Here is a 26,890-nt window from a genome sequence, read left to right on the forward strand (position 1 = left end):
AAACAGCATAGGGAGGACCCCACTATTCACATAGAAGGGACAGCAGTGGAGAAAGTGGAAAGTTTTAAGTTCCTCAGCGTACACATCAACGACAAACTGAAATGGTCCACCCACACAGACAGTGTGGTGAAGAAGGCGCAACAGAAATTTGGCTTGTCACCCAAAACCCTTACAAACTTCCACAGATCCACAATCGAGAGCATCCTGTCGGACTGTATCACAGCCTGGTACAGCAACTGCTCCGCCCACAACCGCAAGGCTCTTCAGAGGGTGGTGCGGTCTGCACAACGCATCACCGGGGTCAAACTACCTGCCCTCCAGGAAACCTACAGCACCCGATTTCACAGGAAGGCCAAAAAGATCAAAGCCAACAACCACCGAGCCACTGCCTGTTCACCCCGCTATTATCCAGAAGCCGAGGTCAGTACAGGTGCATCAAAGCTGGGACCGAGAGATTGAAAAACAGCTTCTATCTCAAGGCCATCAGACTGTTAAACAGCCACCACTAACTCAGAGAGGCTGCTGCCTACATTGAGACCCAATCACTGGACACTTTAATAAATGGATCACTAGTCACTTTAAATAATTCCACATAATGTTTACATATCTTACATTACTCATATCACATGTATATACTGTATTTTATACCATCTATTGCACCTTGCCCATGCCGCTCGGGCATCGCTCATCCATATACAGTGGGGCAAAAAAGTATTTAGTCAGCCACCAATTGTGCAAGTTATCCCACTTAAAAAGATGAGAGAGGCCTGTAATTTTCATCATAGGTACACTTCAACTATGACAGACAAAATGAGAGAATAAAATCCAGAAAATCACATTGTAGGATTTTTTATGAATTTATTTGCAAATTATGGTGGAAAATAAGTATTTGGTCAATAACAAAAGTTTATCTCAATACTTTGTTATATACCCTTTGTTGGCAATGACAGAGGTCAAACGTCTTCTGTCTTCACAAGGATTTCACACACTGTTACTGGTATTTTGGTCCATTCCTCCATGCAGATCTCCTCTAGAGCAGTGATGTTTTGGGGCTGTTGCTGAGCAACACAGACTTTCAACTCCCTCCAAAGATTTTCTATGGGGTTGAGATCTGGAGACTGGCTAGGCCACTCCAGGACCTTGAAATGCTTTTTACGAAGCCACTCATTCGTTGCCCGAGCGGTGTGTTTGAGATCATTGTCATGCTGAAAGACCCAGCCACGTTTCATCTTCAATGCCCTTGCTGATGGAAGGAGGTTTTCACTCAAAATCTCACGATACATGGCCCCATTCATTCTTTCCTTTACACGGATCAGTCGTCCTGGTCCCTTTGCAGAAAAACAGCCCCAAAAAGCATGATGTTTCCACCCCCATGCTTCACAGTGGGTATGGTGTTCTTTTGATGCAACTCAGCATTCTTTGTCCTCCAAACACGAAGAGTTGAGTTTTTATCAAAAAGTTCTATTTTGGTTTCATCTGACCATATAACATTCTCCCAATCTTATTCTGGATCATTCAAATGCTCTCTAGCAAACTTCAGACGGGCCTGGACATGTACTGGCTTAAGCAGGGGGACACGTCTGGCACTGCAGGATTTGAGTCCCTGGCGGCGTAGTGTGTTACTGATGGTAGGCTTTGTTACTTTGGTCCCAGCTCTCTGCAGGTCATTCACTAGGTCCCCCCGTGTGGTTCTGGGATTTTTGCTCACTGTTCTTGTGATCATTTTGACCCCACGGGGTGAGATCTTGCGTGGAGCCCCAGATCGAGGGAGATTATCAGTGGTCTTGTATGTCTTCCATTTCCTAATAATTGCTCCCACAGTTGATTTCTTCAAACCAAGCTGCTTACCTATTGCAGATTCAGTCTTCCCAGCCTGGTGCAGGTCTACAATTTTGTTTCTGGTGTCCTTTGACAGCTCTTTGGTCTTGGCCATAGTGGAGTTTGGAGTGTGACTGTTTGAGGTTGTGGACAGGTATCTTTTATACTGATAAGAAGTTCAAACAGGTGCCATTAATACAGGTAACGAGTGGAGGACAGAGGAGCCTCTTAAATAAGAATTTACAGGTCTGTGAGAGCCAGAAATCTTGCTTGTTTGTAAGTGACCAAATACAGATTTTCTGGATTTTTTCTCTCTCATTTTGTCTGTCATAGTTGAAGTGTACCTATGATGAAAATTACAGGCCTCTCTCATCTTTTCAAGTGAGAGAACTTGCACAATTGGTGGCTGACTAAATACTTTTTGGCCCCACTGTATGTACATATTCTCATTCACCTCTTTTTAGATTTGTGTGTATTAGGTAGTTGTTGGGGAATCGTTAGATTATTTGTTAGATAATACTGCACTGTAGGAACCAGAAGCACAAGCATTTCGCTACACTCACATCTGCTAACCATGTGTATGTGACCAATAAAATTTGATTTGATTTGTAAACCATGCTTGACCGTTGGTATGAGGTTCTAACTTTGAAATGCAGTGTTTGGTTTTCGCCAGGCATAACGGGACCCATGTCATCCAAAAAGTTATACTTTTGACTCATCTGTCCATAGTACATTCTTCCAAGAGTCTTGATGATCATCCAGGTGCTTCCTGGCAAACTTGAGTCAGCGTTTTGGACGAGATGGGTCCCATTATGCCTTGCGAAAATCAAACACTGCATTCCACAGTAAGAACCTCGTACCAACGGTCAAGCATGGTGGTGGTAGTGTGATGGTTTGGGGATTCTTTGCTGCCTCAGTACCTGGACAACTTGCCTTAATAGAAGGAACCATGAATTCTGCTCTGTATCAGAGGATTCTACAGGAGAATGTCAGGCCATTTGTCTGTGAGCTGAAGCGCAGCTGGGTCATGCAGCAAGACAATGATGCAAAACACACAATCAAAATGTTTAAAAAGCAACAAATTCAGACCTAATGCCAATTGAGATGTTGAAAATCAGAAAGGGGGCAAATACTTTTTCACGGCATTGTACATTATTTGCAATATATCCACATTTTAGAAAAAAAGGTGCTATCTAGAACCGAAAATGGTTCTTCGGCTGTCCCCATAGGAGAACCCTTTTTGGTTCCAGATATAACCCTTTTGAGTTCCATGTAGAGCCCTTTACGCAGAGGGTTCTGCACAGAACCCAAAAGAGTACTACTGTATCTTGAACCAAAAAGGGTTCTCCAACGGGGACAGCCGAAGAACGCATTTGTAACCCTTTTTTCTAAGATTGTAAATGTATATCGCACCTGCCCCAGCTATCCCCCATCTCTATGGAGACCAACACTATGGAAAAGGCTTCATTCACAGACGTTTAAAGCCTATTTCTTCCTGTTGTTGACCAACAGTCCTGTGGTCACAAAGGTCATGACATTTAATATGAATTCATGAGGGTTGATCAAATGTCGCTGACTGTCCCCCAGTCTATAACACAGAGTAGACTGTAGTCTCTCCTCACATTGGAGTAAAGGCTCCTACATATCTATCCAACTACCGCCAACTCAACCATCCATCAAACCCTGCAAATGTGAAATGTTCCATAAAGGACAGCCTCTCACAGTCACAGAGAACAGTGTGAATAATCTTAGTCTGAGGTAGTGTCTGTCTGTCTACCATTGTGCACTGCCCTTTCCCTTTCTCTCAGTCTCTCTCACTCACTTTCTTCCATCTCTCTCTCATTGATGGAATGGGAGCTGCTCAGCAGATGGTTCATATCATATTCAGGTTGTACTCACCGTGTTTGTTCCACAGACATAGACATAGTTAATAACATACAAGTCTTTAGGCAGACAGACTGATGTGGAGGATCTCAAGCTGTTGCAGAGGGAGTAGAGCGAGAGACAGAGAGAGGGACATGTTCTGCTTTTGGACAGTCAGAGTCTCATCCTCCTAACTCAAGATGAGGCTCCTCAACAAGCTAGAATCAGGGACGGGCAACTCCCGTCCTCAGGGGGCCTGATTGGTGTCACACTTTTTCCCCAGACCCAGCTAACACACCTGACTCCAATAATCAACTAACCCGGATCTTTAGTTCAGAACACAATGACTTTAAATCAGCTGTGTTTGCTTGGGATGGGGAAAGAATGTGTCCCCCGAGGACTGGAGTTGCCCGTCCCTGGGCTAGATAGTTTCCTATGTGGGTGTAATGGAGAGGGGTATATTTGTAAAGCAAGACAGAGACATGGCCTACCCTCTCCATGTTGTCTCATTGATGTCTGTGAACCAACGCTGGTGGAAATAGAATAGATCTTACCATGATGTAGTGTCTCTGCATCTCTGTCTTCTCACTGGCCAGCTTCTCACACTCCAGTTTCAGGCTGCAGAGAAAGAGGGAAAAAACACACACACACACACACACACACACGTGTCAACAAACTGATCTAAGGCAGGACCTACCCTGCTGCAGCTCAACCTGAATCTCTCCTTTGTGTCAAAGCTGAAAAAGGTTATGGGTCTCGATCAATTAGACAGAGAGACCGATGGGATCCAGGCTGCAGTGGGAGAACAATACTAGTTTCAACACACTGTTCACTGCTGTGACCGAGAGAGTTATGGCCATGAGTATTCAGCTCATGGTGTGAAGCTGGGCTCTCAGCACCAAGGTTACAGTCTGGAGGTCAACTGTACTCTGTTAACACTCTGATAAAACAGACACTCTGCTATGATATGGAAGAACAGACCAATATCACCACACCCTGCTAGCCTGTGACATCGAGCATAGGAGTCGGTAAAACAGCACAAACAGATCTGGGACCAGGCTTGCACCCTGCCACTGTGACATCGAGCGTAGGAGTCGGTAAAACAGCACAAACAGATCTGGGACCAGGCTTGCACCCTGCTAGCCTGTGACATCGAGCATAGGAGTCGGTAAAACAGCACAAACAGATCTGGGACCAGGCTTGCACCCTGCCACTGTGACATCGAGCGTAGGAGTCGGTAAAACAGCACAAACAGATCTGGGACCAGGCTTGCACCCTGCCACTGTGACATCGAGTGTAGGAGTCGGTAAAACAGCACAAACAGATCTGGGACCAGGCTTGCACCCTGCCACTGTGACATCGAGCGTAGGAGTCGGTAAAACAGCACAAACAGATCTGGGACCAGGCTTGCACCCTGCCACTGTGACATCGAGCGTAGGAGTCGGTAAAACAGCACAAACAGATCTGGGACCAGGCTTGCACCCTGCCACTGTGCCAGGTGGACTATGATGGATAAGATTAGAATCCCCACCTGCATTTGACCTGTGTATGACTGTGTTATATCAACCTATCAACCTTCACTGCACCCATCCTTGGCTTTCACATACATCAAGTGCAGTATTATTAAGGCTGACGTGTAATATTCCACAGAATAATAAGTGGAGCAGTAGAAGTGTGACAATGGTTCCCAGGGGGATCCCCCAGTCCTTTAGAGAGAGGAGGGGCAGTTCCCCCCTGAGGTACACACATTCATATAGGACACATATGAAGATTCCCATCTTCAGACACACAGATAGCACAGACCTTTCTATTGTGTATTAATGTTTATGACATACAATATCACACAACTATAGTTCCTTTTTAAATATAGATACATATATTTATTTTTTATTTAACTAGGCAAGTCAGTTAAGAACAAATTCTTATTTACAAAGACGGCCTACACTGGCCAAACCCAGACGACGCTGGGCCAATTGTGCACCGCCCTTTGGGACTCCAAATTACGTGATACAGCCTGGATTCGAACCAGGGTGCCTGTAGTGACACCTCACCGCTGAGATGCAGTGCCTCAGACCGCTGCGCCACTCGGGAGCCCAACATATATGGTAGGTAGCACAGTGGCAGAGAAGGAGATCCATGTAGTCTTTTTTCCCCCACTGTATGGTGTCTAATTTATGTCATAAACATCAACACAGAATAGAAGTAAAAGTCTGTGCTATCCATATATCTGTGTGTCTGAAGATGGGAGTTTTAAGGGGGAGGTGGAGGGTGGTGTGTATATACTATCTGTATAGTCTATAAGGGGGAGGTGGAGGGTAGTCTGTATATACTATCTGTATAGTCTATAAGGGGGAGGTGGAAGGTGGTGTGTGAGTATACACTATCTGTATAGTCTATAAGGGGGAGGTGGAGGGTGGTGTGTATACACTATCTGTATAGTCTATAAGGGGGAGGTGGAGGGTGGTGTGTATACACTATCTGTATAGTATATAAGGGGGAGGTGGAGGGTAGTCTGTATATACTATCTGTATAGTCTATAAGGGGGAGGTGGAGGGTAGTGAGTGTGTATATACTATCTGTATAGTATATAAGGGGGAGGTGGAGGGTGGTGAGTGTGTATATACTATCTGTATAGTCTATAAGGGGGAGGTGGAGGGTAGTGAGTGTGTATATACTATCTGTATAGTATATAAGGTGGAGGGTGGTGAGTGTGTATATACTATCTGTATAGTATATAAGGGGGAGGTGGAGTGTGGTGAGTGTTATATACTATCTGTATAGTATATAAGGGGGAGGTGGAGGGTGGTGAGTGAGTATATACTATCTGTATAGTCTATAAAGGGGAGGTGGAGGGTAGTGAGTGTGTATATACTATCTGTATAGTCTATAAGGGGGAGGTGGAGGGTAGTGAGTGTGTATATACTATCTGTATAGTATATAAGGGGGAGGTGGAGGGTGGTGAGTGTGTATATACTATCTGTATAGTCTATAAGGGGGAGGTGGAGGGTAGTGAGCGAGTATATACTATCTGTATAGTCTATAAGGGGGAGGTGGAGGGTAGTGAGTGTGTATATACTATTTTTATAGTATATAAGGGGGAGGTGGAGGGTGGTGAGTGTGTATATACTATCTGTATAGTCTATAAGGGGGAGGTGGAGGGTAGTGAGTGTGTATATACTATCTGTATAGTATATAAGGTGGAGGGTGGTGAGTGTGTATATACTATCTGTATAGTATATAAGGGGGAGGTGGAGGGTGGTGAGTGTGTATATACTATCTGTATAGTATATAAGGGGGAGGTGGAGGGTGGTGAGTGAGTATATACTATCTGTATAGTCTATAAGGGGGAGGTGGAGGGTAGTGAGTGTGTATATACTATCTGTATAGTCTATAAGGGGGAGGTGGAGGGTAGTGAGTGTGTATATACTATCTGTATAGTATATAAGGGGGAGGTGGAGGGTGGTGAGTGTGTATATACTATCTGTATAGTCTATAAGGGGGAGGTGGAGGGTAGTGAGTGTGTATATACTATCTGTATAGTATATAAGGTGGAGGGTGGTGAGTGTGTATATACTATCTGTATAGTCTATAAGGGGGAGGTGGAGGGTAGTGAGTGTGTATATACTATCTGTATAGTATATAAGGTGGAGGGTGGTGAGTGTGTATATACTATCTGTATAGTCTATAAGGGGGAGGTGGAGGGTGGTGAGTGAGTATATACTATCTGTATAGTCTATAAGGGGGAGGTGGAGGGTGGTGAGTGAGTATATACTATCTGTATAGTCTATAAGGGGGAGGTGGAGGGTGGTGAGTGAGTATATACTATCTGTATAGTCTATAAGGGGGAGGTGGAGGGTGGTGAGTGAGTATATACTATCTGTATAGTCTATAAGGGGGAGGTGGAGGGTGGTGAGTGAGTATATACTATCTGTATAGTCTATAAGGGGGAGGTGGAGGGTGGTGAGTGAGTATATACTATCTGTATAGTCTATAAGGGGGAGGTGGAGGGTGGTGAGTGAGTATACAGCACCTGTGGTACTGAGCCTGGAGGAACTGGAACTCCTCCTTGATGCGGTCCAGGGTCTCCAGGACTGTGAACTTGAAAGACTGGCCAGGCTGAATAGGGACCTGGGGGAGAGAAAAGAAAGGAGAGGAAAGAAGAAGGGAGAGTAAGGTCACTTCAACACATATCATAAAACATTGTCCTTACTCTCTTTATCTCTCCGCACCCCTCTTTCACAAACACTCTCTCACTCTTTTCTCTCCAACCACCCTCTTCTTCTCTCCCCTTTCCTCCTCCTCTTTCTCTCCTAATGACTGTCTCCCTCCCCCTCTCACATTAGCATCTCTCTCTCGCCTCTCCTCTCCTCCCTCTCTCCTCCCTCTCCTCTGCTAGGATGCTTTTTGCTAATGTATTCTTGCCTACAAAGCACTGAGAAGGGAAAACGTCAACTGAATAACTCATGGTGAATCACAAACATTAAAACGGCACTGTCTTTCACCTGCTAAAAGCAAAGAATCTCAACAAACGCCCCCCAGGAGGACCCTGCCCCCCCCTGAAGCCTGTCTGAAGCACTTTAGGTGTTGTTCCCCGCGCTGTGTAGTTGGGGGAACACAAACACAGCAGGGATGTTGTTTTAGAGGCAGGGCAATATAACCGGATAGAGGGTGGGGGGAGGACTAGGTAGCTGACTAGTGGTGGCTATTCAGCAGCCTGATGGTCTGGGGGTAGAAGTTATTGGCCAGTCTTTCCGTTTTTGCCATGATGCTCCTGCACTGCCTGCGTCTGAGTTATGGAAGTGGGATGAACAGTCCGTGGCTCGGGTGAATCGGGTCCCTGATTATCTTCTTGGCCTTCCTGCGACACCTGGTGTTGAAGGTGTCCTGGAAGGCAGGCAGTGTGCACCCAATGGTGCGTTCGGCTGAGCGTTTCACCTTCTGTAGCACCTTATGGTTAGCGGCGGTGGAGTTGTGTTGCAGCTTAACATTATGCTCTTGATGATGCGCCTGTAGAACACTGAGGGCCCTCGGAGACAGGTCAAATTTCATCAGCCTCCTGAACTTGAAACTTTTGACCGTCTCCATGGCAGGGCTGCCATTGATGAGGATCGGGATGTGCCTAGCCTGGTTCTTCCTGACGTCCACAATCAGCCCCTTTGTTTAACTGACGTTGAGCGAGGGTTGTATACCTGGCACCAAGCCGTCAGAGTGCCTACCTCCCCCTGTAGGCCGTCTCGTCATTGCTGATAATCAGGCCTACTACTGTCGAGTCATCAGCGAACTTGATGATGGAGTTCGACCTGTGTGAGGCCACACAGTTGTGGGTATACAGGGAGTACAGGAGGGGACATAGGACGCAACATTGTGGGGCCCCCGCGTTGAGGATCAGTGTGGAGGAGTTAATGTTGCCTACATTCACCATCTGGGGGTGGCGCGTCAGGACCCAGCTGCATAGGGAGTTCAGTCCCAGGGCCGTGAGCTTAGAGGGCACTACGCTGTAGTCGATGAACAGTGTCCTCACATATGCATTCCTTTTCTCCAGGTGGGTGAGGGTAGTGTGCAGTGAAATGGCGATTGCGTCGTCCGTGGATCTGTCTGGGCGGTAGGTGAATTGGAGAGGGTCGAGTGTGTCAGGGAGGGAGGAGGTGATGTGGTCATTGCCGAGCCTCTCAAAGCATCACATGGTGACGGGGGTGTGTGCTATGGGTCAGTAATCATTTAGTTCAGTTCCATTCCCTTTCTTTGGCACTTTATAGCTGAGGGGATGGAAGTGTCGTGAAGGAGGAACATACTACTGAAACATACAAACAGGTGCGTACACACACGCGCGCTGAGCTGACACGCAACAAGCCCTTGTGCTAAATGGGGGCTACGCACAAAAAGCCTGGGACACACGCACACACAAATGCATGCACACAACTGAGGCTAAAAAGATAATGCATGTCAGTGTTATTCAAACACATGCTCCAGATCAGTGGCATAGGCTGCTTCAAATCCAAACAAATTGTATTTGTCACATTTAGCAGATGTTATTGCAGGTGTAGCGAAATGCTTGTAATACTTCACCTCACACGCCCACAACTCTATCTGTCCATCTCTCTCTCCCTCCATCTCACCACCCCCACCCCTGAGAGCCAATACCAGACCTCTCCCCTTTGCCCTTTTCCGCTCCACCTCTTTACCCTCTAACTTCTCTCCCCCTTTTTCCTCACGCTTTCTTTCCACAGAATAGGGTGCGAATCCTGTCTGTCCAGAGGCTAACTAGGCGGCTAAAAGATTGCAGGTTTCAGTAGGAGCTTAATTAGTCTAGACAAGGAAATTCAATTAAATTTCAATTAGGCTAATGGTGGAGGTCAGACACTCTTTGGGCTTTCCAGTAATTAAGCTGCGGGTTGTGCAGCTCAGTTTGTGCCTAGTGCTGTGGCGGTTTCCTGGACCAACGGCCTCAACTCAGTACACAACCCCGGGGGGGAGGGGCGGCTGCCGACAGGGCCCCACTGACCTTCATTCATACCACACTGGTCTGACACACACACAGGGGCGGGGGGAGGGAGGGGGATAGACTGCAGTAGAGAAGAGATGGCCTAACAAATCCTCTGACCACTAGACAGTGGACCTCCACAGACTACATTCCAGACCGACTACTGCCATTTTACATCAGCACTCACAATAACACATTCCTCAATGCAGACCGGTTTTCTGTATGGGTCAGGTTGTGAGTGATATAACTACAGACCCAGCGTGTTCTGGTCTCAGAGCATCCTGGGGGAGTGGGGGGAGTGAGGGGGGAGTCTCCTCTCCTCTCTCTCAGTGTGGCTCAGTTGGGCCCTGGTGGTGTCAGACAGCATGGGGGATCCTGAAACACCAAACAGATCTGGTTAATCTAGGAGAGGAGGGAGGGGGTAGACAGACAGGCCAGCATTCAATCACAATTTAGAGGAGCTGGAACTGGAGCAAGTTGAGCCGAGAATTTAGAAGGATTATCCATGGGTGGGGGGTGAGGGGAGAGACTGGGCTAGGAGATCACATAACAGTACAGAGCCAGCAGCAGGGCCACAGCCCTCCCTCCATCCATCCTCTCATCACCCCCCCTAATCTGTCCATCAATCACTGGGGGAAACATTTGATTTAGGCCGCTGTTTCTGGGCTGAAACAGATGTGGGTCTGGGACTGATCGGGACTGCAGAGCGTCTGTCTGCTCTGTGGCACACTTTCTGTTCTGCCACCCCGCCCGCTCCCTCTCTCCCTCAATCTTTCTCTTTCCATCTCCCTCTCTTGCTCTCTCTCTGTCTTTCTCACTCACTCTCTGTCTCTCTGTTTCAGACAGGCTGGGGAGAGAGAGATGTTCAGAGGGGCATGAAATAATAATTTGCTGGTGAAATATTTAGGGTAAAGGCACATGAATAGATGAAGAGTACCAAGTGTAGAAGGGAAGTGTTAATGTGATCTTGGGTGTAGGGGACGTGTGTATGTTTGTTTGTGTGGGTGGGTGGGTGTGTCCTCCACATCACTCCTGTTCTCTCTTTTTATTTTTCCCTCCACTCTTTCTCCTCTCCTCTGGGGGTCCTCCTATCTCCTCTCAGTGTGGTGTCTCCATCTCTTCTGTCCTCCTCTCTCCTCTCAGTCTGGTGTCTCCATCTCTTCTGTCCTCCTCTCTCCTCTCAGTCTGGTGTCTCCATCTCTTCTGTCCTCCTCTCTCCTCTCAGTCTGGTGTCTCCATCTCTTCTGTTCTCCTCTCTCCTCTCGGTCTGATGTCTCCATCTCTTCTGTCCCTCTCTCTCCTCTCAGTCTGGTGTCTCCATCTCTTCTGTCCCCCTCTCTCCTCTCGGTGTGGTGTCTCCATCTCTTCTGTCCCCTTCTCTCCTCTCGGTCTGATGTCTCCATCTCTTCTGTCCCCTTCTCTCCTCTCGGTCTGATGTCTCCATCTCTTCTGTCCCCCTCTCTCCTCTGAGTCTGGAGTCTCCATCTCTTCTGTCCCCCTCTCTCCTCTCGGTGTGGTGTCTCCATCTCTTCTGTCCCCCTCTCTCCTCTGAGTCTGGTGTCTCCATCTCTTCTGTCCCTCTCTCTCCTCTCAGTCTGATGTCTCCATCTCTTCTGTCCCCCTCTCTCCTCTCGGTCTGATGTCTCCATCTCTTCTGTCCTCCTCTCTCCTCTCGGTCTGGTGTCTCCATCTCTTCTGTCCCCCTCTCTCCTCTCAGTCTGGTGTCTCCATCTCTTCTGTCCTCCTCTCTCCTCTCGGTCTGATGTCTCCATCTCTTCTGTCCCCTTCTCTCCTCTCGATCTGGTGTCTCCATCTCTTCTGTCCTCCTCTCTCCTCTGAGTCTGATGTCTCCATCTCTTCTGTCCTGCTCTCTCCTCTCGGTCTGATGTCTCCATCTCTTCTGTCCTCTTCTCTCCTCTCGGTCTGATGTCTCCATCTCTTCTGTCCTCCTCTCTCCTCTCGGTCTGATGTCTCCATCTCTTCTGTCCTCTTCTCTCCTCTCGGTCTGATGTCTCCATCTCTTCTGTACCCTTCTCTCCTCTCGGTCTGATGTCTCCATCTCTTCTGTCCTCCTCTCTCCTCTCAGTCTGATGTCTCCATCTCTTCTGTCCCCCTCTCTCCTCTCGGTCTGATGTATCCATCTCTTCTGTCCTCCTCTCTCCTCTCGGTCTGGTGTCTCCATCTCTTCTGTCCCCCTCTCTCCTCTCAGTCTGGTGTCTCCATCTCTTCTGTCCTCCTCTCTCCTCTCGGTCTGATGTCTCCATCTCTTCTGTCCCCTTCTCTCCTCTCGATCTGGTGTCTCCATCTCTTCTGTTCCCTTCTCTCCTCTCAGTCTGGTGTCTCCATCTCTTCTGTCCTCCTCTCTCCTCTGAGTCTGATGTCTTCATCTCTTCTGTCCTGCTCTCTCCTCTCGGTCTGATGTCTCCATCTCTTCTGTCCTCTTCTCTCCTCTCGGTCTGATGTCTCCATCTCTTCTGTACCCTTCTCTCCTCTCGGTCTGATGTCTCCATCTCTTCTGTCCTCCTCTCTCCTCTCGGTCTGATGTCTCATCTCTTCTGTCCCCCTCTCTCCTCTCGGTCTGATGTCTCCATCTCTTCTGTCCTCCTCTCTCCTCTCGGTCTGATATCTCCATCTCTTCTGTCCTCCTCTCTCCTCTCGGTCTGATGTCTCCATCTCTTCTGTCCCCCTCTCTCCTCTCGGTCTGGTGTCTCCATCTCTTCTGTCCTCCTCTCTCCTCTCGGTCTGATGTCTCCATCTCTTCTGTCCTCCTCTCTCCTCTCGGTCTGATGTCTCCATCTCTTCTGTCCCCCTCTCTCCTCTCGGTCTGATGTCTCCATCTCTTCTGTCCCCCTCTCTCCTCTCGGTCTGATGTCTCCATCTCTTCTGTCCTCCTCTCTCCTCTCGGTCTGATGTCTCCATCTCTTCTGTCCTCCTCTCTCCTCTCGGTCTGGTGTCTCCATCTCTTCTGTCCTCCTCTCTCCTCTCAGTCTGATGTCTCCATCTCTTCTGTCCTCCTCTCTCCTCTCGGTCTGATGTCTCCATCTCTTCTGTCCTCCTCTCTCCTCTCGGTCTGGTGTCTCCATCTCTTCTGTTCTCCTCTCTCCTCTCGGTCTGATGTCTCCATCTCTTCTGTCCTCCTCTCTCCTCTGAGTCTGATGTCTCCATCTCTTCTGTTCTCCTCTCTCCTCTCGGTCTGGTGTCTCCATCTCTTCTGTCCTCTTCTCTCCTCTGAGTCCGGTGTCTCCATCTCTTCTGTCCCCCTCTCTCCTCTCGGTCTGATGTCTCCATCTCTTCTGTCCTCTTCTCTCCTCTGAGTCCGGTGTCTCCATCTCTTCTGTCCCCCTCTCTCCTCTCGGTCTGGTGTCTCCATCTCTTCTGTCCTCCTCTCTCCTCTCGGTCTGATGTCTCCATCTCTTCTGTCCCCCTCTCTCCTCTCGGTCTGATGTCTCCATCTCTTCTGTCCCCCTCTCTCCTCTCGGTCTGATGTCTCCATCTCTTCTGTCCTCCTCTCTCCTCTCAGTCTGGTGTCTCCATCTCTTCTGTCCTCCTCTCTCCTCTGAGTCTGATGTCTCCATCTCTTCTGTCCTCCTCTCTCCTCTCGGTCTGGTGTCTCCATCTCTTCTGTCCTCTTCTCTCCTCTGAGTCCGGTGTCTCCATCTCTTCTGTCCCCCTCTCTCCTCTCAGTCTGATGTCTCCATCTCTTCTGTCCCCCTCTCTCCTCTCGGTCTGATGTCTCCATCTCTTCTGTCCTCCTCTCGGTCTGATGTCTCCATCTCTTCTGTCCCCCTCTCTCCTCTTGGACATTGTGGTGTGAAGCAAAAGCCACTGCTATACAATACTGGATTAGAAATGGAGGGATTGGCAGTGAAAAGAGGGCTTGGAGTGGATCCAAAATTTGGTCAGATCAGCTCTTTTCATAAAAAACAACAAAGGCTTTGACTGAGGGGAGAATGAGCGTTAGGATTGGAGAGCACAGTTCATTTGGATTGATGTGTTCATCCTTGACTTCATAAGAACCAGCTTGTTATCAGAAATGTAAACAGGTAACAGTATGGATAAAGATGATGGTTACATCTGCCAGAAAATATCCATGACATACCTGTATTTCATTAAAATCCTGAGGTGCGAACAGAACAACAACCTCCACAATACATATGTATCCAGAGGAAAACAACCTAAAAGCAAGAGAGAGCTAACGCACGCACACCACCACTCACCCTAACCTAATTAAGGGAACATATGTGATTTTTGTAGCCAGATATTTGGCGTTGGTTTGTTTACTTGGCTGTAAAAACAAAGTGTTACCCTGAGAGATGCAGAGAAGTGAGACCAGACCCAGTACACACAGCCCCAAGCTAGAGTATTAATATGGGCCTAATGGTCAGGAGGTGGAACACAGAGGCCAGACTTAAGGCTAGATTTACTAGGCAGATGAGAGATTACTAATACTTAAAAAGCACAGTTTGTGAAAATCTACTCTCTGCAGATTCTGAATAGTCACGGGGAGTATGAACTGTTCTGCTGCCACTCCAGCTCTGCCAGAGAACAGAATGTAGAGTTGCACACACACACACACACACACACACACACACACACACACACACACACACACACACACACACACACACACACACACACACACACACACACACACACACACACAGCTGTAACATTGGCACCCTGGCGAGCAGTTGGTAGCAGGCTCTCTGCCGTATACACACACCGGACCCGTGTCTGCCTGCAGTAAGTCCCCTCCTGTGTGAGTCTACTTCCATGAGATCAGGATCAGTCCAGGGCCAGATCAACTCTCTCCAGACAACTATCACAACAGTCTCAGACGTTTAGTCAACACACACACACTCAGGCTAAGTGTGCAGGAGCTAATGTCCACCACCGAAGCCTGCTCCATCCAACAACAAAAAAAACTCAACTGCACCAACAACAATATGTAAACAACAAGGATTCCCTCTGTGTTCAACATCGTGTAATGCCATGTTCATTTCAGTCCATGCTGTGCGTCCCTACAGGTAAAGACAGAGTGGTTTAGTCAGTGGATGCACTGAGAATCAGCTAGTGCAGACTTCAGCTTTAACACAAAGATTACCAGATGACCTACCATACCACTAACTTTAAACTCATTAGGGGGGTAGCAGTGGTCGTGTGCTACCTACTCTGTCTATGTAGATAAGGACGGTGTCCATCCCACCATCTGTCCACTCTCAGGTCTGCCTCCCATGGCTCTTGCTGCGGCGGTTGGAAATGTGTGTTTGGTAACTGCGGAAACTCTGGGCGTGACATTCACAGCCTGGTTTTATTGTTCTTGGCCTGGGCGGGTGGAGATTCACAGTAGGGTCGGCGATATTACGATAGTATCGTCTATTGAGGATGATTGACAGCCATCGCCAATGGTGACGACATTGTGATGTGACAGACGATACATTTCAATTTGACTAGCCTCACGCAGTGCATGGGTGACAGTCTGATTAAATTGTCTATATTCCTATAGCCCAATTCAATTCATATATTATATTTACAGAGTGCAAGAGAAAAATGTAGACATATGTTCTAGTTTTTCCTCTCTCTCTCCAGTAGTGGATGATCATGATTCCATGGTCAAACAATGAATCTCTCAGAAAGTTTTAAAAGTTGCTACATATAGAATTCTCCCCCATGTGTAAGATATGTGAATTGCAAGAACACAAGGCTGCATTCAAAACAAATCTCCCCCGCATCCCATTTCACCATAACATGGTGGAGACTCACGCTTCAGTTAATACTTTCGGTTTCACCCACCAGTTTTATTAAAACAGATGTAAAAACAATATTTTTAGTTATTGAAAAGATATTTCACAGTGATTTAGATGGTACAATGATTCCCCACACTATTTAGTGCTTTTTTTCCCTCACAGAAACTGAAATTTAACAAACTCTGTAGATTTTTAGCAACCAGGAAATGACAATGATTTCTACATTGGCCCCTTCACCGGTTTCCACTAGATAACACAGCTTCAGTGTTGCCAACTCCTCAGTCGGGAAAGTAGCTATTGGCTGTCCTAAAAGTGTCTACAAGTCGCTAAATGACGTCATCGCCTAATTTGCTTACTTGGCCATGTACACGTAACTGTGATGGACTCTGTAGGAGAGAGGAATAAAGTCGCTGGAGAGACAAAAAGTGAGTAAAAAACCCTAAATATGTTTAGAACTACAAATGAACTTTCTTCTGTCGATTCTTGTTTTTTTTATGTCACAATTCCAACCCTCCTCCTTTATCCGGGCTTGGGACCGGCAAAAGAGACACTTGGGACCGACCCAAAAGAGACACTTGGGACCGACCCAAAAGAGACACTGGCGGAGTTACTTAGTTTTTTATTTGATTTATTATTATTATTATTTTTATTTTTTTGTTTAGATTTTTACATTTACATCCCACCCTGAATGTAAGCCAGGGCGGGATCAGCCAGCGGCGGCTCCCCGCATGCGCGATTCATTTGCAGTCTGGACGTGGAGGGGTGAACATCTCCTGCTCTGACTGCAGCTGGGAGGGACTGCTGCGTGAGGACTGGGCCGCCTGTGAGTGCTTTGGCACAGGGTGGGGCCCACGGTCACTAGATTTGTCGCTAGTCGCTTTTTTGAAAATGTGTCGCTAGAGGGGTCTGAATACTCGCTAAATATAGCGACTAGGTCGCTAAGTTGGCAACACTGCACAGCTTTCCTATTTTGACAGCAGAAGCCGGCAATAGGAGAATATCACAACACTGGCAGGTAAGTTATACTGTGAAACACTATCATTCCACTATTACTGCAGATATATTATGGACATTTTCTAAAATTACAATGCAAAAATACAAATCCTGTTTGTAGTACCTTTTACGTTGTTTTTGAACAACCTGCAAATATGGTAGGCTTAATGTAATAATGAGAGAGATAGAACAAACAATAGCAAGATAGAAACATCTAATAAGAAATTTGAACAAATCTGACTGTTGAGGAAAGCATTATGACATAAAAATGCATTGATGCAAGACCGCAAATGTTTCTTTCTTAAATGCCAAAAGCCTAATCCTAATCATTTAAATAACATAAAAGCATTAAGACAAATTCAATTATAAAAGTATTTCACAAATATTCTGTGTTTAATGTCCTACATTTGTTGCATTTAAAATGGGAACAATTATGTAAGTCAGCGTCTATGCTATTTTCAATCAAAACTTTATTCTAAAATGACAAATAAGTGACATTGAGCAAACAATACCAACATGGAAAAATCAAAACATGAAATAAAATGACTTGTAACCTAGTTGGCCTGGTCCTATTTTAATATTACTCTAGCAATGTCAACCTACCTTCAAGGACTAGTAGCCTAATAAGAGAGGATTAGGCAAAAATGCAAATCAGTTTATAATTATCCAGTTCTGAGGACAGCAGAGTAGCTTGCTCTGTCTGCAGCCCATGATGATTTACAACCCATTGCACGATGCACAGCCAGCGAGGCTCTTTGACTGTGTCACTCGCTCTACCTGCACGCTTCGGCACACACAGACATGCCCACACACACACACACACACACTTCTTTCGTGCCGCAGATCCACTAAATATATTTTGTCAATGTGGGGATTTATCTCATCCCTCTCATAGCATGCAAGCTCACGGTGGGATCTTTTAAAAACTTGTTTCGGGGGGGGGGGGGGGGGGGACAATAGGGGGCTATACCATGGTATATCACAATGTTTCATGAGTACATAATCACGTGACAAAGATTGACATCACCCAACCCTAGTTCACAGAGCAGTCCCTCACTTCAGATAACACTAGCCACAAGAATCCAGTGGAACCAATTATGTTTCTGTTTGCCTTGTAAATCAGCCCTGGGTTTAACCCTTTAGGAGGACCACTGAACAGATAACAATGTCTCTGTTCTGCTCCAGGAGTCAACACAACACAGTGCTGTTGCCATGTCAATGTGGTTTATGTTTTCAGTTACTTGTCATTTCAAAAGGCCAGTGACATTGTGAGTGACAGGGGAGATAGAGGCCCTTCCTCCTCTTTATATTGTCTCGGATGGTGCAAACAGGATTTATACAGATACCACTAGTCAAGTCCAGTGAGTCTGACGTTTAAATGATCTGGACATTGATATGTTCATTTGATACAAAAGAAGACATTAATTCATAGGATATTAATATTATAACAAGATGAGGCTTGGGATACACACAAAACATGACTACCTTTGGAAAATGAGACGCAAAGAAACTAGTCTCTTGACAGTAATAGGTACAGGGGGCTATTTCAAAGTCTACACAGTCACCCTCTTTTCCTCGTTCTCTCTCAAGCTCACACGCATGCACACGTTCCTTGCATCCTCACTCTGTGCTGTAGATCCCATTACACTGGCAGCAGCAGTATGTATTGATCGATCTGTTAAGGTTGGCTCAATCTGGGACCGAACTTTATCACAAACACTGTACAACTCTGAACAAAAGCTATGAACTGTGACTGGACTATAGTCCTATTTCCAGTGTGATCTCCTACTCATTTCCATTTCTAATTCACAATGCCTTGGTTCTCTCTCAATCTTGCTTCCTTCTATTCCACTGATTTGCATTCTTTCTGTACATATAATTGATTTCACATGCCCCCTCTTCTGAAAATGTCACCTATAATTCTCTGTGATTGCAGTGATCACTGACCCATTTGCACCAGATACAAAGACATGGACAACAAATCTGACTATAGAAACTAGACCTTGACCTCCCGAGTGGCCCAGCGGTTTAAGGCACTGCATCGCAGTGCTAAATGCATTACTACAGACCCGGTTCATTCTGGGCTGTGCCACAACCGGCCGAAGCCGGGAGTCCCATAGGACGGTGCACAATTGGCCCAGCGTCGTCCAGGTTAGAGGAGGATTTGGCCGGTGAGGCTTTACTTGACTCATTGCGATCTAGCGACTCCTTGTGGCGCGCCGGGTTCCTGCAGGCTGACTCCGGTTTCCAGTTGACCAGTGTTTTACTCCAACACATTGGTGTGGCTGGCTTCCGCCTTAAACTGGCAAGTGTTAATAAGGAGCGCAGTTAGGCAGGTCATGTTTTGGTGGACACATGACTCCACCGTCGCCTCTCCCGAGCCCGTTGGGGAGTTGCAGCGATGAGACAAGATCGAAAATTGGGGAGGAAAGGGGGTAGTAAAAAAACTAATAATAATAATAAATAAATATATACAGTGCCTTGCGAAAGTATTCGGCCCCCTTGAACTTTGCGACCTTTTGCCACATTTCAGGCTTCAAACATAAAGATATAAAACTGTATTTTTTTGTGAAGAATCAAAAACAAGTGTGACACAATCATGAAGTGGAACGACATTTATTGGATATTTCAAACTTTTTTAACAAATCAAAAACTGAAAAATTGGGCGTGCAAAATTATTCAGCCCCCTTAAGTTAATACTTTGTAGCGCCACCTTTTACTGCGATTACAGCTGTAAGTCGCTTGGGGTATGTCTCTATCAGTTTTGCACATCGAAAGACTGACATTTTTTCCCATTCCTCCTTGCAAAACAGCTCGAGCTCAGTGAGGTTGGATGGAGAGCATTTGTGAACAGCAGTTTTCAGTTCTTTCCACAGATTCTCGATTGGATTCAGGTCTGGACTTTGACTTGGCCATTCTAACACCTGGAGTGGGACACAATCATGAAGTGGAACGACATTTATTGGATATTTCAAACTTTTTTAACAAATCAAAAACTGAAAAATTGGGCGTGCAAAATTATTCAGCCCCTTTACTTTCAGTGCAGCAAACTCTCTCCAGAAGTTCAGTGAGGATCTCTGAATGATCCAATGTTGACCTAAATGACTAATGATGATAAATACAATCCACCTGTGTGTAATCAAGTCTCCGTATAAATGCACCTGCACTGTGATAGTCTCAGAGGTCCGTTAAAAGCGCAGAGAGCATCATGAAGAACAAGGAACACACCAGGCAGGTCCGAGATACTGTTGTGAAGAAGTTTAAAGCCGGATTTGGATACAAAAAGATTTTCCAAGCTTTAAACATCCCAAGGAGCACTGTGCAAGCGATAATATTGAAATGGAAGGAGTATCAGACCACTGCAAATCTACCAAGACCTGGCCGTCCCACTTTCAGCTCATACAAGGAGAAGACTGATCAGAGATGCAGCCAAGAGGCCCATGATCGCTCTGGATGAACTGCAGAGATCTACAGCTGAGGTGGGAGACTCTGTCCATAGGACAACAATCAGTCGTATATTGCACAAATCTGGCCTTTATGGAAGAGTGGCAAGAAGAAAGCCATTTCTTAAAGATATCCATAAAAAGTGTCGTTTAAAGTTTGCCACAAGCCACCTGGGAGACACACCAAACATGTGGAAAGTAATACTACAAAGTATTAACTTAAGGGGGCTGAATAATTTTGCACGCCCAATTTTTCAGTTTTTGATTTGTTAAAAAAGTTTGAAATATCCAATAAATGTCGTTCCACTTCATGATTGTGTCACACTTGTTTTTGATTCTTCACAAAAAATACAGTTTTATATCTTTATGTTTGAAGCCTGAAATGTGGCAAAAGGTCGCAAAGTTCAAGGGGGCCGAATACTTTCGCAAGGCACTGTATATAACTACACCTTGTTTCTCTCCATCCAACTCTCTCGCATGTATGGTCAAACCCATCCTTTCTTCCAGCTTCATTCTTCAGTTCCTAACACTGTAGTTTAGTAAATAATGAGAGGAGGGTGGTAGGGGGAGAGGGGACTGAAGGGAATACCTTCCACTGCCTTCTAACACACTATCCCTGGACACATAATCACAGATACAGCACAGAGCGCGCACACACACAAGTGTTTGTTTTACTATCCAAACAATTGATTCCCATTCAAAATCCGATTTTTCTTAACTTTAACCTCAACCCTAACCTTAACCCCAAACCTCACCCTAATTCTAACCCCTAAGCCTAAAATAGACCCTTTTCCGTGTGATGACTGGCGAAGTGTTCCCACAAGGACAGTAAAACCACACACACCCCCCTGTCTTTCCCCTGTCAGCTGCAACCAGGGGCTGTTGAGAGGTAGTTGAAAGGTAGTTGTGTGGGTGGCATAGCTGACTCTCACTTCACTTGTGTGTGTGTGTGTGTGTGTGTGTGTGTGTGTGTGTGTGTGTGTGTGTGTGTGTGTTAGAGGGACTCTCTTCCTACACCCTAACTGTTCCATGTCTCAGTCCTCTCAGTGTAGTCCCTGTCTATCTCTGTCCTCTCAGTGTAGTCCCTGTCAATCTCTGTCCTCTCAGTGTAGTCCCTGTCTCTATCTCTGTCCTCTCAGTGTAGTCCCTGTCTCTATCTCTTTCCTCTCAGTGTAGTTCCTGTCTATCTCTGTCCTCTCAGTGTAGTCCTTGTCTATCTCTGTCCTCTCATTGTAGTCCTTGTCTATCTCTGTCCTCTCAGTGTAGTCCCTGTCTCTATCTCTGTCCTCTCAGTGTAGTTCCTGTCTATCTCTGTCCTCTCAGTGTAGTTCCTGTCTATCTCTGTCCTTTCAGTGTAGTCCCTGTCTCAATCTCTGTCCTCTCAGTGTAGTTCCTGTCTATCTCTGTCCTCTCAGTGTAGTCCCTGTCTCAATCTCTGTCCTCTCAGTGTAGTTCCTGTTTGTCTCTGTCCTCTCAGTGTAGTCCCTGTCTCAATCTCTGTCCTCTCAGTGTAGTTCCTGTCTGTCTCTGTCCTCTCAGCGTAGTCCCTGTCTCTATCTCTTTCCTCTCAGTGTAGTTCCTGTCTGTCTCTGTCCTCTCAGTGTAGTCCCTGTCTCAATCTCTGTCCTCTCAGTGTAGTTCCTGTCTATCTCTGTCCTCTCAGTGTAGTCCCTGTCTCTATCTCTGTCCTCTCAGTGTAGTTCCTGTCTATCTCTGTCCTTTCAGTGTAGTCCCTGTCTCAATCTCTGTCCTCTCAGTGTAGTCCTTGTCTATCTCTGTCCTCTCAGTGTAGTCCCTGTCTCTATCTCTGTCCTCTCAGTGTAGTTCCTGTCTATCTCTGTCCTCTCAGTGTAGTTCCTGTCTATCTCTGTCCTTTCAGTGTAGTCCCTGTCTCAATCTCTGTCCTCTCAGTGTAGTTCCTGTCTATCTCTGTCCTCTCAGTGTAGTCCCTGTCTCAATCTCTGTCCTCTCAGTGTAGTTCCTGTCTGTCTCTGTCCTCTCAGTGTAGTTCCTGTCTGTCTCTGTCCTCTCAGTGTAGTCCCTGTCTCAATCTCTGTCCTCTCAGTGTAGTTCCTGTCTGTCTCTGTCCTCTCAGCGTAGTCCCTGTCTCTATCTCTTTCCTCTCAGTGTAGTTCCTGTCTGTCTCTGTCCTCTCAGTGTAGTCCCTGTCTCAATCTCTGTCCTCTCAGTGTAGTTCCTGTCTATCTCTGTCCTCTCAGTGTAGTCCCTGTCTCAATCTCTGTCCTCTCAGTGTAGTTCCTGTCTGTCTCTGTCCTCTCAGTGTAGTTCCTGTCTATCTCTGTCCTCTCAGTGTAGTCCCTGTCTCTATCTCTGTCCTCTCAGTGTAGTTCCTGTCTATCGCTGTCCTCTCAGTGTAGTTCCTGTCTGTCTCTGTCCTCTCAGTGTAGTCCCTGTCTCAATCTCTGTCCTCTCAGTGTAGTTCCTGTCTATCTCTGTCCTCTCAGTGTAGTCCCTGTCTCAATCTCTGTCCTCTCAGTGTAGTTCCTGTCTGTCTCTGTCCTCTCAGTGTAGTTCCTGTCTATCTCTGTCCTCTCAGTGTAGTCCCTGTCTCTATCTCTGTCCTCTCAGTGTAGTTCCTGTCTATCGCTGTCCTCTCAGTGTAGTTCCTGTCTATCTCTGTCCTCTCAGTGTAGTCCCTGTCTCTATCTCTGTCCTCTCAGTGTAGTTCCTGTCTATCGCTGTCCTCTCAGTGTAGTTCCTGTCTGTCTCTGTCCTCTCAGTGTAGTCCCTGTCTCTATCTCTGTCCCTGAGCAGTAGTCAGATAAAGAGAAAAAGAGGAGTGACTTACCGGATGCCTGCCCTGAGGGTACATGGTCCCAGGAGAGATGTTCAGTCTGTTTGATTATCAGGTCAGAGCCTGTCCCCTGACCCTCCACTCCTCTGCCCCCCACCAGGAACACAGCCCAGTCCAGATCTTTCTGCCTGCTTTGGTCTGGTCTCAGGCAAGGTTGGAGAGAGCAGTCCTCCCTCCTGCCCAGTCCTGCTCTCTTCTCTTCTTTCCGTTCAGCTCTGCTCTGTCTGTCCTTGTCCGACACGGAGCCTGTCGACACAGCTGGGAGAGCTCTGTCAGTGCATCCGTTAAACAGCTCTCACGGTAAAACAAATCCCCACACTAACACTTTGGCTCCTTTTCCTTCTTCCCGTTTCCTCGGTGTAACCAAAGTCTCACTCTCGTCTCTCTTTTCCTCTCTCCGCCTCTCTCGCTCTGTAATCAGTTGGAGTCCACAGGCACTGACATGGCAGTGAAGCTTGAGCGTTACACCCAAGTACACCCCCTTTCCTGTCCCTTCACCAACCCCTCCAACAAGATACAAACACTACACTCCTCCATTCAAATTCACCTACAATCTACAGTACCTCCAGTCCCTCTTCTTCTCATAGGAGAGAACAGAACCTTAAACTGAAGGGTTGAGTTGTCTGTTGGAATACAAAATGTAAAAAAGAGGGAGAAAAACTATGACAGAGAGCAAGCTTTGCTTTTAATCTAAATAATACTTTTTTTTAAAGCAGGAAAGCAGGAAAGAACAGCAGGTCACTAGGAGATCCAGTAGGATTTTCAGCAGGGAGCCCTGGACTGTAATATATTGTGCCTGTTGGCTTCAACATAAACAAGACAGCCTGCTAAAGCTCCCCTTAAGGTGGAGCGGCTGAGATAGAGACACACCGACACGGAGATAGATAGAGATCCCCTTTCAATTGTAGTCAGATGGACAAAGCAATCAGCCATGCACAAAGAGACAGGCGCAAACAGAAAGACACATCCTTACACACTATCGTTATAGATACGAGTGCACACACACTCGTAAATGAACCACTCACACAAACACAAAAACACACACAAACGCATAATTAGTCATTCTGAAGAGATGAAAGGTATGTCAGTATTCTAGTTCATACACGCACACACACTGACGACACACACACTGACGACACAGAGAGAGAGAGAGAGAGATTTCACAGATACCCCTGTATTTATTTGAACGTCAAGAAGAAAATAGTCCTTTCAGTACATAAATGTATCCTCAGAAAAGAACTGGGTCTACAAAACATAAGCTATGTTAAACATGCAATGTTGAAAAAGGTCTCAAGACATACTAATAATGTAGCAGTAATTTCTGCCCAGATTGTTATTTAAAGCCATAAGTCTGTACTCCCAGTGTTTGCCTATAGGCTTGATGAGTTTACAGAGGGCGGCTTCACTGTTGAACTTGATCAACCAGGAATTAATCCCTTATGATTGAACATCCCCCTCTCATCGCTTCCAAGACTTCTTACCAGGAAAGAACACACAGACAGACACGCACTCTTACAGCATCTTGAAAAAGAGTACCAGGAAAGAACACACAGACAGACACGCACTCTTACAGCATCTTGAAAAAGAGGTAACCTAGTAACAAGTAAAGCTCTTTCCATTTTTACAGAACAAAAGTTTACAGTAACTAAGGCATTTGGTCCACTAAAGCTCACAATAACAGGTTATTACACACACCTGGACCTAACTGTGCTGCACATCAGTCCTTCTCTCTTACAGTCAGTAACTGGAGTTATTCATATCCCTAACTAACCCTCACTCCCCTCTCTCATTCTTTATCCATCCATCTCTTCATCTCACACATTTCATCATCCACAACTAATTTGCCCCCCCTTCCTCTAGATATTTCTCTCCCTCCCTCCCTCCTCTCCCTGAGGTAAGGCAGGTAGGGGATTGCACTAATCATAGTTATCTAATTGCAGGGATTAGGCAAGTAATTATTCACATGACTCTGAGTCTGTTTCCCTGGGAGAGCTGATCGGGAACACAGGGTTCAGGGCTGATAGGCTGATGGGCTGTCTAGTCTACACATGGCTGGCTGGGTGGTGCTGGATAAACAGGGCTGGGTGCTGGCTAAATATGGATGACTGTGTTCATGTCTACTCAGGCACCTTGAGATGTACCTGAGAACACCTAAGTATAGTGGTCACTCAGTATGGTGGTCAGCTATTGTAGGTGGTACCAGTGTTTTTGACCAGTGTTTGTGATTCTCCATAGTCAAGTCGATATGGCCCTTATCCGACTTCAATTTAATTAATTTTTTGTTTAACCTTTATTTAACTAGGCAAGTCAGTTAATAACAAATTCTTCTTTACAATGACAGCCTACCGAAAGGGAAAAGGCCTACTGCGGGGATGGGGGCTGGGATTAAAAACAGATTTGATAAAAATATAGGACAAAACACACACCATGTCAAGAGAGACAACACAACACTACATAATGAGAGACCCAAGATGACAACACAGCATGGTAGCAACACAACATGACAACAACACGGTAGCAGCACAAAACAGGGTACAAACATTGTTGGGCACAGACAACAGCACAGAGGGCAAGAAGGTAGAGACAACAATACATCACAAAGCAGCCACAACTGTCAGTAAGTGTCCATGATTGAGTCTTTGAATGAAGAGATTGAGATAAAACTGTCCAGTTTGAGAATAACAATCAATAACCCCTCCTCCATTGACCTCCCTACTCGCTCTTGCACTGTATAATCTACTTAAGCTACTTATCTTACCATACTGTATGAACTTGATTGGTGTCAGATGGTGATCTATAGACACAAAACAAATACATTAAAATCCTTACTGTATAAGTAGTCTACCTGAATACTAGTCTGAGTAGTCAGGCTGTAATACACAATTCATTGGCATATACAGCCTGAAACAAATACCTGCAAAATCGTCTAAATGTTCCTGACAGGCCATAATGTTGAATAAAATTACATTTAAACTCACTCTACCGGTTGTCTGTGCGGTTTGTCCTTCAGCTGCTCGAAATGAGACTGAATATCCACAGTAAGTATTGTTTAACCAACTTTTAGAGAGATAGTAGAGGTATATGGTTCAGTTAGGCACCGAGGTAAGATTTTTTTATACTGGATAATCTGTCGTAAATAGCTATTGAACCCAGCATGCAATGCCAATGAAAATGGTGTATTCTGAATGGGGGGGTGGAGAACAATCAACACTTTTTTCAGATTTCAATCTATCCAGTACCTCAGTGCCAAGCAATATTTCTACCAGCTCTCTAAAAGGTTGGGTAAACAATTTGACCACCCATCTGTGGATATTTAGTAAAACATTTCAAGCAGCTGAAAGACAAACCACACAGAATCGGTGAGTAACTTGAACTGTAATTGTATTAAACATTCTGGCTTGTAAGGAACATTTACACAATTTTGCGGGCATTGGTTTCAGGTTGTATATACCAATTATTGTGTATTACAGCCTAATTAATCAGACTACCTGCATGCAGGATTGGCCTATAAAAGCAATTGTTATAGTAATTTCATGGCATCTTCCTAATGACAAAATTCTGCATCAATCTCACCTCTCAGGAGGGCTCAGGAGGGCTCGAACATACCTGTGACCACAGTGTGCATAATGACATCATAACCTACCTTTAGTCAACAGCGCAGCAACATTATTATATTTCTATAGACGTGCACGCCGTGGGCGATACTGTATCAGATTGCAATCATATTTGC

The 26,890-nt window shown here is 45.9% G+C and overlaps 1 protein-coding gene across 3 annotated transcripts in view; it reads right to left on the reverse strand.

Moving 5' to 3' along the window:
* LOC109897873 (transducin-like enhancer protein 4) overlaps positions 1-23,932 on the reverse strand; it is a 109,043-nt gene extending 85,111 nt beyond the window's left edge. For 2 of the 3 annotated variants that reach the window (XM_020492500.2, XM_020492498.2), the window contains exons 1-3: positions 23,155-23,932; positions 7,712-7,809; positions 4,236-4,299 (exon numbers count right to left, since the gene is read on the reverse strand). In XM_020492500.2, the coding sequence (XP_020348089.1) occupies positions 4,236-4,299; positions 7,712-7,809; positions 23,155-23,178 (186 nt within the window). In that variant the 5' untranslated portion in view covers positions 23,179-23,932. The remainder of the gene's footprint in view (positions 1-4,235; positions 4,300-7,711; positions 7,810-23,154) is intronic. The other variant, XM_020492499.2, reaches the window with a different exon arrangement.
* Positions 23,933-26,890: the final 2,958 nt, after the last annotated feature.

Source organism: Oncorhynchus kisutch, linkage group LG10 (assembly GCF_002021735.2).
Source record: "Oncorhynchus kisutch isolate 150728-3 linkage group LG10, Okis_V2, whole genome shotgun sequence".
Taxonomy (NCBI): Eukaryota; Metazoa; Chordata; class Actinopteri; order Salmoniformes; family Salmonidae; genus Oncorhynchus; species Oncorhynchus kisutch.